Genomic DNA, 21,320 nt, shown 5'->3' with positions numbered 1-21,320 from the left:
AGGGGAACATGAGCATATGAGGAGTGGTCTCTTGTAGAGGTCGACCGATTATGATTTTTCAACGCCGATACCGATTATTTAAAATGTATTTATTTGTAATAATGAGAATTACAACAATACTGAATAAACACTTATTTTAACTTAATATAATACATCAATCAAATTAATTTAGCCTCAAATAATGAAACATGTTCTATTTGGTTTAAATAATGCAAAAACAAAGTGTTGGAGAAGAAAGTAAAAGTGCAATTGTGCCATGTAAAAAAGCTAACGTTTAAGTTCCTTGCGCAGAATATGAGAACATATGAAAGCTGGTGGTTCCTTTTAACATGAGTCTTCAATATTCCCAGGTAAGAAGTTTTAGGTTGTAGTTATTATAGGAATTATAGGACTATTTCTCTCTATACGATTTGTATTTCATATATTGGATGTATTGACTATTGGATGTTCTTATAGGCACTTTAGTATTGCCAGTGTAACAGTATAGCTTCCGTCCCTCTCCTCGCCTCTACCTGGGCTCGAACCAGGAACACATCGACAACAGCCACCCTCGCAGCATCGCTACCCATCGCTCCACAAAAGTCGCGGCCCTTGCAGAGCAAGGGGAACAACTACTCCAAGTCAGAGCGAGTGACGTTTGAAACGCTATTAGCGCGCACCCCGCTAACTAGCTAGCCATTTCACATCGGTTACACCAGCCTAATCTCGGTAGTTGATAGGCTTGAAGTCAAACAGCTCAATGCTTAAAGCACAGCGAAGAGCTGCTGGCAAAACGCACGAAAGTGCTGTTTGAATGAATGCTTACGAGCCTGCTGGTGCATACCATCGCTCAGACTGCTCTATCAAATCATAGACTTAATTATAACATAATAACACACAGAAATACGAGCCTTAGGTCATTAATATGGTAGAATCCGGAAACTATATTTTCGAAAACAAAACGTTTATTCTTTCAGTGAAATACGGAACCGTTCCGTATTTTATCTAACGGATGGCATCCCTAGGTCTAAATATTGCTGTTACATTGTACAACCTTCAATGTTATGTCATAATTATGTACAATTTTGGGAAATTAATTACAGTCTTTGTTAGGAATAAATGGACTTCACACAGTTCGCAACGAGCCAGGAGGCCCAAACTGCTGCATATACCCTGACTGCTTGCACGGAACGCAGGAGAAGTGACAATTTCCCTAGTTATAAGAAATTCATGTTAGCAGGCAATATTGACTAAATACGCAGGTTTAAAAAATATATACTTGTGTATTGATTTTAAAGAAAGGCATTGATGTTTATGGTTAGGTACACATGGGTGCAATGACAGTGCTTTTTTCGCAAATGCATTTGTTAAATCATCACCCGTTTGGCGAAGTAGGCTGTGATTCGATGAGAAATTAACAGGCACCGCATCGATTATATGCAACGCAGGACACGCCAGATAAACTAGTAATATCAACCATGTGTAGTTAACTAGTGATTATGTTAAGATTGCTTGTTTTTTATAAGATAAGTTTAATGCTAGCTAGCAACTTACCATGGCTTCTTGCTGCCCTCGCGTAACAGGTTGTCAGCCTGCCATGCAGGCTCCTCGTGAGTGCAATGTGCAATGTAAGGCAGGMGGTTAGAGCGTTGGACTAGCAACCGGATGGTTGCAAAAATGAAGGTGATAATCTGTCATTCTGCCCCTGAACAAGGCAGTTAACCCACCCTTCCTAGGCAATCATTGAAAATAAGAATGACTTGCCTAGTTAAATAAAGGTGTAAAAAAATATATTAATAAATAGGCCACATCGGTGTCCAAAAATACTGATTACCGATTGTTATGAAAACTTGAAATCGGCCCTAATTATTCTGCCATGCCGATTAATCGGTCGACCTCTAGTCTCTTGTGGAAGAGAGTACATCTTTATGAGACAGCAGGGAATACCAAAATGGAACAAGGAGTAAGGATGATAGCCTAGTGGTTAGAGCATTGGACTAGTAACCGAAAGGTTGCAAGTTCAAATCCCCGAGCTGACAAGGTACAAATCTGTCGTTCTGCCCTTGAACAGGCAGTTAACCCACTGTTCCTAGGCTGTCATTGAAAATAAGAATTTGTTCTTAACTGACTTGCCTAGTTAAATAAAAAGGTATTTTTTTTGTTTAAATAAAAATAAAAATGCTGTCACATATGACAGAGGGACGAGAGATCTTTTAAGTTGACAAAATACATGTTACGTTGCCCCCTCAGCCAATTGTGGCACACAATTCTGCATTCTAACCGTGTGTAACGACTGKGCTGTGAGTGCTAGCGTCCATGCAAGTGTGTGGCCTACCGGCATGTTATCCCCTAGGCCTGAGATGAGAAGGGAGCTGGCTCTGGGGCTGCTGGTGCTCGCACTGAGAGTCAGACTGCTACTGCTGCTGCTCTCCATAGACATCTTGGGGTTCTGGGTCAGCTCCTCTCCTCCCCTGCAGACATTGACATCACTAGAGTCAGGGATATCAAAGCACAAACTCTTTCTTTGTTCAGTCAATTATGAATTCCTTCCCTCTTATGCACCCTTCGAGTTGACCTACCTGGCGCCACTGTCAGAGTTGCTGGTCATGGCTGTCACCATTTTCAGGCTGCTGGCACTGCTGCCTGGGGAGGCTGGGACCTGGGAGAGAAGGGCAGAAATAAAGTTTAAAGTGCAATCAAGATCCAGGAGTAATATCCCTCCCTTGGATATTCGCTAGCATTTTGATAGAATAGTGAGAATTTGGAACTGGACATACTGAAGCACTGGGGGTCATGAAGGCGTCAGGGGTCATGAGCTTGGGCATAGCGGCGGCGCCAGTGGGGGACATGAAGTCAGCAGGAGCAGGAAGGGCGGGAATCTTACGGAGATCATTTTGGGAGCCACATCCGGACTCCTTGTCAGAGCTCAAACCTTCCATGCTCATGTCTGTCAAGTGATCCGAAAAACCTAGAAAAGCACAAAGACCGATTAATACATGAAAATCTGGGATAATGTTTCTAAAATCTCTTAAACTGAGTAAAAAATTGTTCTGGTTTATGACGACCAACGGCTCTCTTAACTCACCAAAGCCGTCATTTGAGTCTGAGTGAGGCAGAAATAAGGACGAGCCAGACCCAAGGTTTGGCTGGAACCAGATCTGCACATCTTGAAGGGACCTGTGGACAGAAGAATACATCTAAACACTAATACGGGTGTATGAAATGGGATACTAACAACGGATTTTATGGTCACAATTTCAATGCAGACCTCTGAGTAAATATGATAATAGGACCTGAATGACAACACTCACTTTGTGTGGACACAGTATAGCTTTATTTGTATCCCAGCTCTGGATTCCATTGGGCCCTGGTTGCCCTCTAGAGATAACAGGAAGAAAAAACCACTATAAAACAAAAGTTATACCCATGATAATACAGGGGTCAGACCAGCCCATCGTTAGATTAGGTAGTAGTGGTAATCGGGATCCAAGAAGGCGAAACCAACCTGCAGTCATACTCTCGCTCTCCTCATCTGGGGGGAGGACCTCTGTGTGGCGCAGGCGGCTGCGGCTGACATCCTGAACACCAAAGCTGAGTACAGGGTGTGTAAGCAGGAACTCGGACACGGCTGTGAAGCTGGCATGGCCCTTCTCCTGGTCCTGCAACAACTCCATCACATACAACACCTAGAGGGACAACACAAAACAGGGTTAAAAACTCATCCTGATACCCAAAAAGGATTACAGTTGGTAGATAGATCATAGTGATACAGCAGGACACAGATGTTATTATGACCTTTCTCTGTACGTCGCTGAGGATGAGGCATTCTGCAGAGAGGTCCAGGCTGGCCTTTAGACTGGGAAGGACTGAGGAGTTGAACGGGTCTGGAGAGAACCTGAAGGACATGTACATAGGCTCTCGTTAAAACAGGTCCAGTAACGGAGGTATGAATGAGACAACTTGCAAAGCATGAAAGAGCAGTGAAAAACACAAGTAAAACAGTCAGACCTGATGGTCTGCAGGCAGGTCCATGACACTGTGCACCACATCTTCAGCTCCTGGTTCTGATCAGCTCCAGTAATCAGAAAGCGCCAGAATGGAACACTAGACAGGAAAAAGTAGGGGTCTAATCAATCTCTCATGGGTCCTTAAGAGTAAATTACACTGATTGCATTGGTTAYTCTTCTAAAGATCCATGCGTCTATGTAATCCTGGGTAACCAAATGTCACATTCGCTAAATACTCTACACCTGTTCAGCTAAAGACATACAGCAGCAGAAGGGAACAGTAGGGACTTACTCTGGGTCCTGTTTCTTGTGGTTGTCACAGAACAGCAGGCAGGAGAGGGGGTTCCCATTGTGGGGCTGCCACTCATGCAGACATCTGTGAAAGAAGCCGGGGAGAGGACTTCACAGAGGAAAGTAAAAGTAACCATAGAGATACAGATGGAAAGGAATTGCAAGAAACCAGAATTTAAATATAAATATTATATTATAAAATAAAGTAATATTGAGTCAAGATCTACCTTGGCTGGTCCTGTCCTTCAATGTAGATTTGCCAGAACTTTACATAACCATCATGACTGGCTGTGGCCAAGACTGTGCCATCCGGAGACAGGGCACCTTCACTTATACGCTGGAGAAAAACACCACCCAAAACGAAATTTCCACACTAAAAACCAGTCTGTAAATAAGTGCTTTCCATACTGGAAACAGACAATGTGATTACTAAATGCCCTACCTCTGTATGTCCTTTTATGGTTATAACGCCGTCCTTCAGGTCAGTGGCATCTACTGGCCAGGTGCTATTGTTGCTGCGGAGGATCTCCAGATCCCACACCTCAGCCTGGGGAGAAAAGACAGGACAATCAGCAAAAGAGAGGGAGTGAATTAAAAAGATTAAGAAAATAGTACAAAGGGACGAGGAGGACGAGTTTGTCTGAGACATGGGTAAATAAATAAGTCTGATTGTGTCCAATAGGGCATACATACCCTGTCTTCATGCAGCAGGGCCAAGGTCTGGCTAGCATCCTCAGGGTTCTCTTCATTGTCCTCGAGGATGAAGGGACACCAGATCAACCTCCTATTGGAGTTTAGAGGTGTGTCTTCAGGCCTCCGGATGTGGACAACCACTTGATCCCTGAGAAGCATGTGGGTTAAGGTGTGTAACACCACAGCTGTACACCACAGGATGTCGGTGATACCTTAATTGGGGAGGACGTATTCGTGGTAATGGCTGAAGAGGAATGGTATCAAATACATCCAACACATGGTTTTCATGCGTTTGATGCCATTCTGTTCGCTCCAGCCATTATTATGAGCCGTACCCCCCTCACACATCACAAAGTACTTTTTAAAACGGTCAAAAACAGGTAAATGTAGTTACTTTAAAAAAAAAATATATATATATATATATATATATATTTAAAAAAACTTAACCTTTAACTACATGAAGCAGTAAAGGGCCAACTGAAGTGTAATTCTTGGGCAGAATGAAGAGGATACTGGATCTTGCTGCTGTGGCAGGTGAGCTGCCAGATGACCAGGTTGCCAGCTTCGTCAACACATCCCAGCAGGGTGGAGTCCAGATGGGCGAAGGCCAGGTCTGTGACTGCACCAGTGAAGCCCTTCAGCAGGGTGCGCTCCGCGGAGCCCAGGCTCAACACACGGATCATGGCCTGGTTGTTTGCTCCTGTACACAAGTACAAAACATGAGTTTGCGAGCCAACTTCTGTCACATTCTGAATCAAATCGGGATATTTTGGTTTTACATGGAAAGCTTAAGCAGAGTTAAATACCCAGTGCTTGACTTGGGCAGGAGCTTACCGGAGCGGAGTACCGGCACCTCAAATTTGTTACTGCTTGAGTTCAAGCACCTCTTATAGAATACTAGCTCAAAAGTATTGTGGCGCTCCTGCACCTAAATATAAAGTATGAGTATTGGCATGGTGTTTGTAATTCTGTCATCACTATGATGTTGATTAAGTGCTTTAAATGACAGAGAAATCAATACAGACAAATGAATAGATCACAGGGGTCTTGGCAGTCACACTTGGGTTGGGCAATATTACGATATATAGACGATGCTAAGATGATTGACAGCCATTGTCGATGGTGACGACATCGTGATGTGACAGACAATGGTTTGACTGGCGCCACCCAAGCAAAGCAAAATTTAAAGTCAATCTTGRTCTCTCCCCGACACCATCTTGTCTACCTGTTTAAAAAAAAAGTAGCCTATAGTCCTCCTTCTCAGCCCTCTCCAATCAATAGGCTATGAATATGACTTAAGGATATGTTTTGTTTTATGCATGGCTTTCTCACAATGAAACAACAAACATAACAGAATTCCATCTCAAAATGCTATTTGAATAGCCTAAAAATGTAAGGTACCCAGAGGATTAATAAATGAGAGAACGTAACGATTATAACGACTGTTCCCTGATGGAAGGAAACGAGGTACAACAAGCTACGGTGAGTCGCGACTTAGGTTGAAAGACCTACAATCACGCCTGATAAGGTGAATTAAATCTGCGCTTCGCAAAACGGTGTTGTACCTCGTTTCCCCTCCTTCAGGGAACAGTAGTTATAGTCAGAACATTACATCAACTTTGGTACAACATACTATGGGGGAATATAATCACGCACCAAGCCGACCCCAACTGATACTAAATGAAAACAGCCAATGGTAGACCACCAAGACCTGACCCCGCCAGATGCGGCAGTCGTATCGGTATTTTTGAAATCTGACAGTGGTTGCATTAAGGAGAGGTATATCTATCATTCCATGTGTATAACTTGTATTATCATCTACATTTATGATGAGTATTTCTGTTGAAACGATGTGGCTATGCAAAATCARTTGATGTTTTTGGAACTAGTGAATGTAACGCGCCAATGTAAACTCAGAATTATTGATATAAATATGAACTTCATTAAACAAAACATGCATGTATTGTGTAACATGAAGTCCTATGAGTGTCATCTGATGAAGATCAAAGGTTAGTGATTCATTTTCTCTCTATTTCTGCTTTTTGTGACTGCTATATTTCACTGGAAAAATGGTTGTGCTTATTGTGGTTTGGTGTGACCTAACAATCGTTTGTAGTGCTTTCGCTGAAAAGCATATTTGAAATCGGASACTTTGGTGGGATTAACAACAAGATTACCTTTAAAATGATATAAGACACATGTATGTCTGAGGAATTTTAATTATGAGATTTCTGGTTTTTGAATTTGGCACCCTGCACTTTAACAGGCTGTTGTCARATCCCGTTACCGGGATTGCAGCCATAAGAAGTTTTTAAACAACGCCCAAGACGAGGCAAAAAGAGAAATAGCTTATAAAGGAGGACATAGCCATGACTTTCAGGGCGGTGGCCGCATTTGGACGCAACGTCACCTTAACGAGCAGGGAGGATCTTCAGATRCAGCGATTCTAGATGCACAAAGGGTCCGCACAGTGCCTCCAAAACCAGCTCAAATTTTATTGGTCACATACACAAAATCTCCAGCCTCGCTTGCCAACCCTGCCTGTGCGCCTGGGACAACGGGTCCCCGCCTAAGAGGCGAATGATCTCCACGAAACAAGGCTGCCTAGGCCAACAGGGAGCCACAAGAATCAATGATAAGCCATAAGCTGAATCAGAACCACTGGCGGAAACGCGTAAAGGAGGGTCCGAGGCGACTGGTGCACCAGAGCGTCCGTTCAAGGCGGCACTTGGGTACCTCATTGAGAAAAATAAACAATGTGTGTATTCTCGCAATGCATAAAGATGTCAGCCCTGACGAAAATGTCCGATACCTGGGAGACAAGTGGAAAATGGTAGCTAATTTATTCGTTTGCTAATCTATCGCTGATCAGAAACATTCAGCATGCAATAATGTAGCCTAAATCAAGTGTATTATTCATCTATTGACTCACGTAGTAGCCTTATATTGAGCCTAGGCTATTTTCTTATCGTCCCAATCCCACTGAAACCCAAAATCCTGAATTCTCCTCAGTCTGGACGCAAATCAGGCTACCGAAAGCACATAGTGGGCGACGTCATCAGCATTCCTCCCAAGTCTCCAGCAAACTTATGTTTTGGGACCGAAGCACCTTTTCATTATAACGTTGGAGGAAATACGTTCCAAGTGTGTGAGGAACGTGTTTGCTGGCCTCAAATGCTAGCCAGCTAGCAAATATTTAGAAAAACATGAGGTAAGCTAACCTGTTTGCAATCCCTTTAGCATTGCTTTCTAGCCAGCTAGCGGTTAGCTGGCTAGTTACCTACAGTAGTTAACAARTGATGGCAGTAGCTAACATATTTTGCCTATTCCACCATTTGAAGGATGCATAGGCCCTACTGGCATTTTAATATAGCGCGGGGAAAGGGAATCCGGACACAATAGACATTTAAGTATAGGTGTAGATGCATGACATGATCGGAATACTAAGGCTGCAAGAACTCTCAAGTCTACACACYGCCTGTGATGAACCAACAGTATCTAGCAAGCTTGGCCATTTGACTTTTGTTTGACTGTCGTTAACAAAGATGGTATGATTCGACAATGCTATCGCCTACTCGGGGTGAGCGCCGTGTCCTGTTCATCGAACTCACATTCGAGAAAACACGGACTTAGGGTTGAAAAAATGGTTTAGGTACCAAGGTTTGCCTAACGCCCGGCCCACTATGAGTACAAGGGTACCGGCGATCAGTGACATACCCCGATTGGCAGTGCCACCTCTTGATAGTTAAGTATATTTAAAACCTAATACTTTGACTTTCACTCAAGTAGTATTTTACTGGGTGACTTTCACTTGAGTTATTTTCTATGAAGGTAGACCAAGGAAAATAACAGAGGTTACCCTACCGACCAGTCATAGGTGCTGGCGACAAAGCGCCATGTAACCTTGCTGGGAATGGAACAGACAGCTCTGATAAATAGACCACTTCTGTGGTGAGAGACAGGGGCGATTCGTAACCAAATTCCCAAGAATGTAAAGTGCTCGGTTTGAGAAAGAATGCTAATTTCGGGGTTCAAATGAACCAAAGAGACTGTGGGATAATAGCATGGTCGTGTCCAACCCTGCTTGCTCCCTTGACTCAGCTACCAACCAAAAATCACCTACAGGGCCCATAGCCTGTATCACTAAACACCTTCTTGYGAATAGTGAGCTACAGGCAAGAATCAGCAATGAGCAACCTTTGGGGAGGGGTGCCCCCTTTTGGATAAAGAGCATTTCACTCAAACTATTACATTACAACCTGGAGAGATTGATGAACCCCATGGAATGCGGGGTACCAGAGGGGCAATAAAACATGGACGAGCTCCCCAAACACGTTGTGCTTCCATGAGACTGTATAGACTGCCCGAAGCCCGGCCCCCTTATGGGCACAGAAGGTTCCGGCATCAATGTGGGGCGCCGTCATCACAAATMTTTCATGGAGCAGCGCAGCTGCTTGGGGCCTACTTCCTCTTCGGAGGAGCACGCAAGCCCCGCTCTACTCCAAACGGTTGATCGTGATTGATCGTTCGATCTCCAAGGCATTCCTAGACGGTCACCAAACATTTCTATAAAAACCAGGGGCACAACTTTCCCACTGGGGGGGGGGGGGTTGGGACATGTCCCCCCCCACACATTCTGAAATTGCATTTTGTCCCCCAAAGTTTTATCATTGGAATGGATAGAAAACGAGGCAACGGTGCAGATGCCTCCGAGCGGGTCGGATAGGCTGTTTGGAGTGTGTTTATGTATGCCTGCCTGTCTGTCTTAACTTGCCTAGTTAAATTAAGGTTAAGAACAAATTATAATTTACAATTACTGGCCCCAACACTAACCACGAGCTACCTGCCGCCTAAAATTTCTCATATACATGAAAAGTTTGGGCAGCAGGTAAGCCGAGTGTGAATCAGATCTCCGCATGTGTACATCCATCCATCCAGTCCAAAAGTTAGCACACCTACGCATCAAGGGTTTTTATTTTTACCATTTTCTACATTGTCAAATAAACTATGAAATAATTTAGTAAAACAAAAGAGTGTTAATACAAATCAAAATATATATTTTAGATTCTTCAAAGTAGCCACCCTTTGCCTTTGATAGCTCTGTACTCTTGGCATTCTCTCATCCAGCGTGAATGTTTGAGTTCCCACATATGCTGAGCACTTGTTGGCAGCTTTTCCTTCACTCTACGGTCCAACTCTTCCCAAACCATCTCAATTGGGTTGAGTTGGGTATTTGTGTGAGGCCAGATCCATCTGATGCAGCACTCCATTCTCTCTCCTTGGTCAAATAGACCTCACACAGGCTGAAGTGCAACAAGCACAAACCAGATGGATATGGCGTATCGCCTGCCAGAATGCGTGGTAGCCATGCTGGTTAAGTGTGCCTTGAATTAAAAAAAAAAAAAAAAAAAAAAAAAACAGTGTCACCAAGCAAAAGCACATCCCATTATCTCCTCCATGATTCATGGTGAGGAGCACACATGGAGGAGATCAGCCGTTCACCTACTCTGCATCTCATAAAGACACAGCGGTTAGAGCCAAAAATCTCCACATTTGGACTCATCAGACCAAAAGACAGATTTCCACCGCGCCTAATGTCCAATGCTCGTTTTTCTTGGCAAGCAAGTCTCTTCTTCTTATTGGTGTCCTTTAGTAGTGGTTTCTTTGCCATCAATTCGACCATGAAGCCTGATTCACGCAATCTCAACAGTTGATGAGATGTGGTCTGTTACTTGAACTCTGAGAAGCATTTATTTGGCTGCAATTTCTGAGGCTGGTAACTAATGAACTTATCCTCTGCAGCAGAGGTAACTCTGGATCTTTCCGTTCCCGTTCCTCCTCATAAGAGCCAGTTTCATCATAGTGCTTGATGGTTTTTGCAACTGCGCTTGAAGAAACTTTCAAAGTTCTTGACATTCCATATTGACTGACCTTCATGTCTTAATCTAGGACACACGTTCCGCTAGCGGAACCCCCCCCCCCACACATTCCATTGAAAAGGCAGCGCGGGAAATTCAAAAAATTTTTTGAAATATTTTACTTTCACACATTAACAAGTCCAATACAGCAAATGAAAGATAAAATCTTGTGAATCCAGCCAACATGTCCGATTTAAAAAAATGTTTTACAGCGAAACAACAACATATATTTATGTTAGCTCACCACCAAATCCCAAAAAAGCAGACATTTTTCACAGCAAAGATAGCTTTCACAAAACCCACAAAGACATAAAATGAATCACTAACCTTTGAACATCTTCATCAGATGAGTCATATGACATCATGTTACACAATACATTTGTTTTGTTCGATAATGTGCATATATATATATATATATATATATTTAAAAAATCTCAGTTTACATTGGCGTGTTACGTGCAGTAATGTTTTGATTCCAAAACATCCGGTGATTTTGCAGAAATACTCATAATAGACATTGATAAAAGATTCAAGTGTTATTCACAGAATTAAAGATAAACTTATCCTCTATGCAACCGCTGTGTCAGATTTCAAAATAAACTTTACGGAAAAAGAATAATCTGAGAACGGCGCTCAGAGCACAATCCAGCCAAAGAAATAGTTGCCATTTTGGCGTCAACAGAAGCTACAAATAAACTATAAATATGCACTTACCTTCGAATAACTTCATCAGAAGGCACTCCCAGGATTCCCAGTTCGACAATAAATGACTGAAAAGTTCCATAAAGCCCATCATTTAGCCACTTGTTGTTAGCATGTTCAGCCCAGTAATCCATTTTCATGACGCACGAGCAATCCCTCCAGACAAACTCAAAAAGTTCCGTTAGAGGTCATAGACACAAGTKAAATGATGTATGCAATCCATATTTAGGATGTGTTTAACATTAATCATCAATAAGGATCCAACCGGAGAATTTCATTGTCTGAAGATCATTGGAACGAGAGCACTCTCTCTCGCGCGCAAAATGAGACTCAGAATTTCTGAAGACCACTCAGTAAAATAGCTCCTATGAGCCCCTCCTTTATAGTAGAATCATATAACCAAAATMTACAGATYGTGACATCTAGTGGAAGCCCTAGGAAGTGTTTGCTCATCCATAACTATGTATCATTTGGCACTGTTTTGAAAATCGAGTTCTCACTTCCTGTTTGGATTTCTTCTCAGGTTTGTCTGCCATATGAGTTCTGTTATACTTAGACATAATTCAAACAGTTTTAGAAACTTCAGAGTGTTTTCTATACAATGGTAATAATAATATGCATGTATTACCTTCTGGGACAGAGTAGGAGGAAATTCCGTTTGGGCACGCAATTTGTTCGAAGTGGAAATGCTGCCCCCTGTCCCGATGAAGTTAAAGTAATGATGGACTGTCATTTCTCTTTGCTCATTTGAGCTGTCATAATATGGACTTGGTCTTTTACCAAATAGGGCTATCTTCTGTATACCACTCCCACCTTGTCACAACAACTGATTTGCTCAAACACAAAGGAAAGAAATTCCAAAAATTWACTTTTAACAAGGCACACCTGCTAATTGAAATGCATTCAAGGAGACTACCTCATGAAGCTGGTTGAGAGAATGCCAAGAGTGCGCAAAGCTGTTGTTAGGTTCTTATTTTTCAGAGTAAATAACCCACAGACACTAGAGAAGCTTTAACCAAGTTTAATTCTTCCCAAAGGTTCTGTACAGCTGTAATTCAGACAAAAATATTTCTCTACATCACAGTTATATACATCCTACTTAAGACACTCCCTCTCTCCAATCCTTACAGTTTATGCCCAACAGGAAGAAGGTAACCAGATCCTAAACCATGATTACTCCCTTAAGGGGAACTGACCGCACCCCTCACTTCCCGACCTCAACCCCTCCATCTACCACAGATGTCCATCTGTCTCCCCTGTATCAAATCAAAATCAAATCAAGTTTATTTTATATAGCCCTTCGTACATCAGCTAATATCTCGAAGTGCTGTACAGACACCCAGCCTAAAACCCCAAACAGCAAGCAATGCAGGTGTAGAAGCACGGTGGCTAGGAAAAACTCCCTAGAAAGGCCAAAACCTAGGAAGAAACCTAGAGAGGAACCAGGCTATGAGGGGTGGCCAAGTCCATATTATCAACACATTGCTCTCCTCTCGTCGCCCTACACATTCCACAGCTATCTGTCTTTCTACAGAGACCCAGTCTCTTTCACTCCTTAATATACGTCTGATCTATCATGTATTTAATATCTCAAAGCTGAAAATATCGAATCCAATACTGTCAAGGCAAAGGGTAGCTTCTTGAAGAATCTCAAATAAACAAATCAAAATGTTTAATAACACTTTTTTTGTTGCTACATGATTCCATATGTGTTCTCATAGTTGATGTCTTRAATATTATTCTACAATGTAGAAAAGAAAAACTCTAAAACCAAAGTTGGATAAAATTTAAAAAAATAACCTTGAATTGCTACTTTCCCCCGTCTCTGTTGTCAGTAGGTGCAATTGTTTCAGCTGCCCTGCTTGCCAGGTACGCAGTGTACCCATTTCATCAATTTCATGTGTTTGAAGTTACAAACTCTGCCTACTCTGTGTGTCCAGAGGGCTAAGTGCACCTATAGGCCTACTGCTAGCCAATTAGATTTCTCAGATCACCCTGTCTGCAGCTTCCTCCAGCACACAGCAAAGAAAGTTGATACTGTGATTCCAAAACCATGACTAGAGAGAGACTCAGTTCATGTTTAAGTTTTTATTCACTACTAGGGTTGCAAAGGGTCGGAAACGTTATGGTATATTTCCAGAATTTTTCCATGGGAAGTTAAGCCCGGGAATTTTGCTTAAATTTGTCAAAGTTAGCTTATGACAGTGAACCTTTTTTGTGGGATACACAGAAGGCAARTCTAGGTCTTGTGGCATATTTTGGTTAAACTATCCCCAATGCAACAGAATTACAACCCTCTGCATGCACAGTGCATTCTTCCATCACAGGTACAGCTGATTCAAGATCTTGCACACTAATGAGATGCTATTGAGCCCACACTACTACACTGTGAGCCAAGGACTACATGCTTTCTGGTAAGTTTTGATTACAATACTGGGTGGGGTGAATATAATTTGTGACATACATGATTTTTTGTTAACTAGTAAATAGTAGCCTACAGCACCTCATTTGCTCACATTGTATATACTTATTTTTTTCTACTGTATTATTGACTGTATGTTTGTTTTACTCCATGTGTAACTCTGCGTTGTTGTATGTGTCGAACTGCTTTGCTTTATCATGGCCAGGTAGCAATTGTAAATGAGAACTTGTTCTCAACTTGCCTACCTGGTTAAATAATGGTGAAATAAAAATAAATTWAAAAAACAGCAAAGTGTGCTTAAATCATTTGTAACTTGTTAACCTCTCTTGGGTACGTGAGACGTTAGCGTCCCACCTCTTCAACAGCCAGTGAACCTGCTGGGTGCCAAATTCAAATACAGAAATACTCATTATAAAAATTCAGAAAACAAAACATATTTTACATAGGTTTAAAGATTAACTTCTTGTGAATCCAACCACGCTGTCAGATTTAAAAAATGCTTTACGGCGAAAGCATACCGTACGATTATTTGAGAACATATCCCAGCAGACAAATCATTACAAACAGTAACCAGCCAAGTAGAAGAGTTACACAAGTCAGAAATAGYGATAAAATMAATCCCTTACCTTTGATGATCTTCATATGGTTGCACCCAGCAGACATCCATTTACTCAATAAATGTTCCTTTTGTTCGATAAAGTCTCTTTATATCCAAAAAGATCCGTTTAGTTCACGCATTTTCTTCAGTAATCCACAGGCTCAAACGCAGTCAAAACAGGCAGACAAAATCCAAATTGTATCCGTAAAGTTCATAGAAACATGTCAAACGATGTTTATATTCAATCCTCAGGTTGTTTTTAGCCTAAATAATCGATAATATTTCAACCGGACAATAACGCCGTCAATATAAAAGGTAAACAAGAAAGGCACTCTCTCGGTCGTGCTCATGAAAAAGCTCTGTGACACTTTAGGGTCCACTCATTTAGACTGCTCTTACTTCCTCGTTTTTCAGAATACAAGCCTGAAACAATTTCTAAAGACTGTTGACATCTAGTGGAAGGCATAGGAACTGCAATTTGAGTCCTAAGTCAATGGATACTGTAATGGCATTGAATAGAAAACTACAACAACAAAAAAAAAGAACTACTTCCTGAATGGATGTTTTTTCAGGTTTGCGCCTGCCAAATCAGTTCTGTTATACTCACAGACACTATTTTAACAGTTTTGGAAACTTTAGAGTGTTTTCTATCCAAATCTACCAGTTATATGCATATCATATCTTCTGGGCCCGAGAAGCAGGCAGTTTAATTTGGGCATGCATTTCATCCAAAATTCCGAATGCTGACCCCTACCCTAGAGAAGTTAATTTCTGCTAGTTAGTTTTTGCTTGCTTGAGCCTGCTAACTGAGGAGTGTTAATTCACCTATTTCCATACATGTTTCATTTATCTTACAAAGGAGTTGTTTAATCTAACTGCTGAACTATTTATCTGTACATGGAATTGTATTTGTTGATTTTACAATTTTTTTCTAATCTATACAGGAAAATGCCACGGGCACTATCTGATGTGTGGGAGACATTTCACTGCAGCTAATGTAGAAGGAAGAGCTGTGTACATTTGCAAATACTGTGCCAAATCATGTGTGAAGAATGCAACAGAGATACAGAATCATCTGGACAAGCGCATAAAGTTCCTTCAGTGCTCACAACAAGCAACCTCTGACAAAAGTCCCTCTACTTCTATTCAAGGTGAAAATGATGAATCAGACACCTTATCGATAGCAACAGCTCATGGTCCTCCTGGAATCAGAAGTTTTTTTGACTCAATGGAYGAACATAGTCAGAGAAATGCTGATGAATGTCTTGCTCGAGCTGTGTATGCAACTGGTTCACCTCTGATGCTCACAGGCAATGTGTATTGGAAGAGATTTTTTTATGTTCTTTGCCCAGCATACACCCCTCCAACCAGAATGCTTTATCTACTCATTTGCTGGATGCAGAGTTCAAGTGAAGGTTAAGCAAATCATAGAGAAAGCAGACCGAATTGCAATCATCTCTAATGGGTAGTCGAATGTTCGTGGGCAAGGAATAATTAACTACATCTCCATTCCAGATGAGCTGAAGGCAGTCATCAATGACCTTGGACCACAGAAGGTGTTTGTACTGGTGAATGACAATGCTGCGAACATGAAGGCTGCTTGGTTTAAAGTGGAGGAATCCACCTTGTCACACTCATTGGCTGTGCTGCTCATGCATTGAATCTGCTCAAGGACATCATTTCACTCAAAACAATGGATACACTACAAGAGCCAAGGAAATGGTTAGTTATGTGAAGGGTCATCAAGTTATAGCAGGAAACTACCTCACCAAGCAAAGTGAGAAGAATAAGAGCACAACATTGAAGCTGCCCAGCAACACCTGTTGGGGTGGTGTTATCATGTTTGACAGTCTCCTGGAGGGGAAGGAGTTCCTCCAAGAAATGGCCATATCACAGTCTGCCGATATGGACAGCCCCATCAAGAGGATCCTTCTGGATGATGTATTTTGAGAGAGAGTGGTGGAAACCTATAGCCATTGCACGGATTGAGGGAGACAACGCCATCCTGTCTGATGTTCAGACTCCACTTGCAAATGTAAGAGAAGAAATCCGTACTGCCCTGCCCATTTCATTGTTGCTGCAAGCAGAGGAAACTGCAGTTCTGAAATACATCAAAAAGAGTGAAGAATTCTGCCTGAAGCCCATACACGCCACAGCGTATATGTTGGACCCCAAGTATTCTGGCAAGAGCATCCTGTCTGGTGCAGAAATCAACAAGGCCTATGGCGTCATCACTACRGCGTCTCGCCACCGTCGCCTGGATGAGGGCAAGGTTCTTGGCAGTCTGGCGAAGTACATTTCCAAGCAAGGGCTTTGGGATGGAGATGCAATGTGTGGATCTGAGGCTCTTTCCCCTGTTGCCTCCATCCTCCAAATCCGACCAAAATCAGCCACCTCAGAGCGCAACTGGTCCTTGATCGGGAACACACACACCAAAGCACGCAATAGGCTGACCAACAAGCAGTGAAGAATTGGTGGCCATGCGGGGAAATTTGATGCTTTTTGAGTCATCCTCAACAAGGTTGGAAAGTGACAGTGAAGATGAGGCCTCAGTCTGATGTTCAAGAGGTGGACATTGAGGAGGTCCAGGGAGAAGACATGGAAGCCTGAGAGGAAGACAACCAAAGCTTTAGTTTAGACGAAATAATTTTACAGATTTTGAGCGATGCATCATTGGGGATCATTCAATATTCCCTTTGTTTTGTTGTTCAGTGGAATCATCCCATGTGAAGTCAACTCATTGAATGAAAGTTAAATTCGTAACTACATTTTTTTTTTCTATTGGAAGGATTTAATCGTTTGCAAATTATGTCTCCATATGATAAATATATCCAACGCAAAACACATCTACATTTAAATGGTATTAGTATTAATTTGCATACATTCCTGTTAATTCCCACAGAAAGTTTCCACCTCTGAATAAAATGTGCAACCCTATTCACTACTGTTACTTTTATAAGGCATGAAACGCACTTCTACCCTTACACTGCACCCAGAATGTCAGCTTCAATGTATGAGCAGCAAAGTGTATAGACAGGCTTGCGTTATTATTAGCGGACGTGTTTTTCAATATTGAGGAATAATTTACTTTCTCTGGTCATAGGAGCAACATGAGTTTGTATATGAGTCAGAAATTATGTGTAATCCTTCAGTTTAGCCAAATATTTAATTGAGAATCACATTTTAGCCCCCTCTCCCACCACCCACAACCTCTCCTCTTGTGCTTCTCTGCCTGTGTGTGCGCCGTTGCTGTTACTTCTGTTGCCCAGACAGCTTTTCTCACTCGTTTGCGGCAGAACGGAGTGGGAAAAGTCACTAAATGCTATAAAAACCAAAGAAACCCTAGGTGTCAAAACTCAAAGGCAGCCTGTAAAGTAGCTGAATTTGTCACTAGACTCTTTCCAAAAAAATTAGCAGGAGGGTTCTGAAAAACTCAATAAATATAGCGACAAAGTTGTTAAATTGGCAACATTGTTTTTTGGTCAGCCTTTGCGGAGGGGGAGAGGTGAGGGACAGTCTGACGGTAAAATAAAGCACATTACTTCAATTTATGCTCACTCAACTGCCATCATGTGCGCGCCACAAAGACACACACAGGTTGTGCTCCTCCACCAGAAAGGAACACTGGAAAATATTTGCCATTGCCTGCACTTAGCCTCTGCCCAGTTTTTCCCGAAACATTATCTTTCGTCATGATGTTGCAGTCGATTTCACGCTTTAGACAGTCTTAATTTTTTWACAAAAAACATTTTTGGGGGGATGGCCAATTAGGGGCAATAGCAACGTATATCACAATKTTTTGTGGACATGATAGCGATAGGACATAGCCCATCCCTAAGTTACATAGACAAAAGCAAAAATAAATTAAATCTAATTATTTCGAATCCACTGTTAATCAAACAAAGAAATGCATGTTCCTGTAACCTTGGCAACACCATGCTATTTTTTGCAGCTTTTTTGGCTAGCAGAAAGCTACACTACATTACCAAAAGTATGTGGACACCTGCTTGGCGAACATCTCATTCCCAAAATCATGGGCATTAATACGTAGTTGGTCCCCCTTTGCTGCTTTAACAGCCTCCACTCTTCTGGGAAGGCTTTCCACTAGATATTACAAAATTGAGCATTCGTGACGTCGGTTACTGACGTCGGGCAATTAGGCCTGGCGTTCCAATTCATCTCAAAAGTACACCCCAGATAGATACTACAAAGGCAGACAGAGATGGCCGCCTCGCATCGCGTTCTTAGGAAACTATGTAGTATTTTGTTTTTTTATGTATTATTTCTTACACGGAACCCAAACCGGCTACGCGCATGCGCCATTGTGCATACATTTCTTTTGTTCCCCTACAGCAAACGCGATCACGACACGCAGGTTAAAATATCACAACAAACTCTGAACRAATTAAATTAATTTGGGGACAGGTCGAAAAGCATCAAACATAAAGCTAATGTGTCCTATTTAGCTAGCTTGCTGTTGCTAGCTAATTTGTCCTGGGATATTAACATTGAGCTATTTTACCTGAAATGCACATGGTCTTCTACTCCGACAATTAATCCACACATAAAACGGCCAACCGAATCATTTCTAGTTCTCTCCTCCTTCCAGGCTTTTTCATCTTTGAAWTTATATGGTGATCGGCATCTACACTTTTACCACGACAACCGGCAAAACATTTCGTCTTTCAATCACCCACGTGGGTATAACCAATGAGGAGATGGCACGTGGGTACCTGCTTCTATAAACCAATGAGGAGATGGGAGAGGCAGGACTTTCAGCGCGATCTGCATCAGAAATAGGAATGACTTCTATTTTAGCCCTTGGCAACGCAGACGCTCGGTGGCGCGCGCGAGCAGTGTGGGTGCAATAATTTAATAACATGGATTTCGAAATTTCTTTTGCGACGCTCGCGCAGGCGACGTGTCCGGTCTGGTCAGCATGTTACACTGTTTCCCCAGGAAACCTTATGTCTTATTACATACAGCCGGGAGGAACTATTGGATATAAGAGCAACGTCAACTTTACGACCAACATTACGACCAGGAATACGACTTTCCCAAAGCGGATCCTCTGATTGGTCCACCACCCAGGCCAATGGATCAGATCCCAGCAGGCAACCCAAAACAACGGTGCTGCAGAAGGAACGGTCTTCTGGTCAGGCTCCATTGACGGGAGTGTTGGGCAACGTGCCCGAGTATACTACTAGCCAATGTCCAGTCTCTTGACAACAAGGTAGAAGAAATCCGAGCAAGGGTTGCCTTCCAGAGAGACAGAGATTGTAACTTTCTTTGTTTCACGGAAACATGGCTCACTCAGGATACGTTATCAGAGTCGGTAGCCACCTGGTTTCTTCAAGCATCACGCTGACAGAAACAAACATCTCTCTGGTAAGAAGGGGGTGTATGCCTTATGATTAACGAGTCGTGGTGTGATCATAACATACAGGAACTCAAGTCCTTTTGTTCACCTAACCTAAAATTCCTTACAAGCAAATGCCGACCGCATTATCTACCAAGAGAATTCTCTTCGATTATAATTACAGTGGTGTACATCCCACCCAAGCAGACACCTTGACGGCCCTGAAAGAACTTCATTGGACTCCATGCAAACTGGAAACCACATATCCTGAGGGTGCATTTATTGTAGCTGGGGATTTTAACAAGGCTAATCTGAAAACAAGGCTCCCTAAATTTTATCAGCATATTAAATGCTRGACCGGGGATGGAAAAAATCTGGATCATTGTTACTCTAACTTCCGCGATGCATACAAAGCCCTCCCTCGCCCTCCTTTCGGCAAATCTGACCACGACTCTATTTTGTTGCTCCCAGCCTATAGACAGAAACTAAAACAGGAAACGCCTGTGCTCAGGTCTGTTCAACGCTTGTCCGACCAATCGGATTCCACGCTTCAAGATTGCTTCGATCACGTGGACTGGGATATYTTCCGGATAGCATCGAACAACAACATTGATGTATACGCTGATTCGGTGAGCGAGTTAATTAACAAGTGCATCGGTGATGTTGTACCCACGGTGACAATTAAAACCTTCCCCAACCAGAAACCGTGGATTGATGACAGCATTTCACACAAAACTGAAAGCGTGAACCACTGCTTTTAAATCAGGGCAAGGCGACCGGAAACATGACCGAATACAAACAGTGTAGCTATTCCCTCCGCAAGGAAATCAAACAAGCTAAGCGTCAGTATAGACAAAGTAGAGTCGCAATTCAACGGCTCAGACACGAGAGGTATGTGGCAGGGTCTACAGTCAATCACGGACTACAAAAACAAAACCAGCCTCATCACGGAGCACGATGTCTTGCTCCCAGACAACCTAACAACTTATTTGCTCGCTTTGAGGACAAAACAGTGCCACCGACAAGGTCCGCTACCAAAGCCTGCAGACCCTCCTTCTCCGCAGCCAACGCGAGTGAAACATTTAAGCGTTAACCCTCGCAAGGCTGCCAGCCCAGACGGCATCCCTAGCCACGTCCTCGAGCTTGCGCAGACCAGCTGGCTGCGTTTACAGACATATTCAATCAATCCCTATCATAGTCTGCTGTTCCCACATGCTTCAAGAGGGCCACCATTGTTCCTGTTCCCAAGAAAGCTAAGGTAACTAAGCTAAACGACTATCGCCACGTAACACTCACCTCCGTCATCATGAAGTGCTTTGAGAGACTAGTCAAGGATCATATCACCTCCACC

The 21,320-nt window shown here is 42.5% G+C and overlaps 1 protein-coding gene across 4 annotated transcripts in view; it reads right to left on the bottom strand.

Moving 5' to 3' along the window:
• Positions 1-21,320, bottom strand: part of LOC111952430 (enhancer of mRNA-decapping protein 4) — a 43,543-nt gene that overhangs the window by 15,723 nt on the left and 6,500 nt on the right. Inside the window, exons 5-17 of one of the 4 annotated variants that reach the window (XM_070435189.1) lie at positions 5,484-5,670; positions 4,971-5,118; positions 4,720-4,824; positions 4,505-4,614; positions 4,279-4,386; positions 3,988-4,083; positions 3,775-3,874; positions 3,485-3,665; positions 3,291-3,357; positions 3,065-3,156; positions 2,757-2,947; positions 2,559-2,638; positions 2,315-2,468 (exon numbers count right to left, since the gene is read on the bottom strand). In XM_070435189.1, the coding sequence (XP_070291290.1) occupies positions 2,315-2,468; positions 2,559-2,638; positions 2,757-2,947; positions 3,065-3,156; positions 3,291-3,357; positions 3,485-3,665; positions 3,775-3,874; positions 3,988-4,083; positions 4,279-4,386; positions 4,505-4,614; positions 4,720-4,824; positions 4,971-5,118; positions 5,484-5,670 (1,619 nt within the window). The remainder of the gene's footprint in view (positions 1-2,314; positions 2,469-2,558; positions 2,639-2,756; positions 2,948-3,064; positions 3,157-3,290; positions 3,358-3,484; positions 3,666-3,774; positions 3,875-3,987; positions 4,084-4,278; positions 4,387-4,504; positions 4,615-4,719; positions 4,825-4,970; positions 5,119-5,483; positions 5,671-21,320) is intronic. The other 3 variants (XM_023971085.2, XM_070435190.1, XM_023971086.2) reach the window with 3 other exon arrangements.

The sequence above is a fragment of the Salvelinus sp. IW2-2015 genome, linkage group LG26, assembly GCF_002910315.2.
Source record: "Salvelinus sp. IW2-2015 linkage group LG26, ASM291031v2, whole genome shotgun sequence".
Classification (NCBI taxonomy): Eukaryota; Metazoa; Chordata; class Actinopteri; order Salmoniformes; family Salmonidae; genus Salvelinus; species Salvelinus sp. IW2-2015.
Note: the sequence above shows the minus strand (reverse complement) of the source record. Positions and strands in the feature narration are given on the sequence as shown.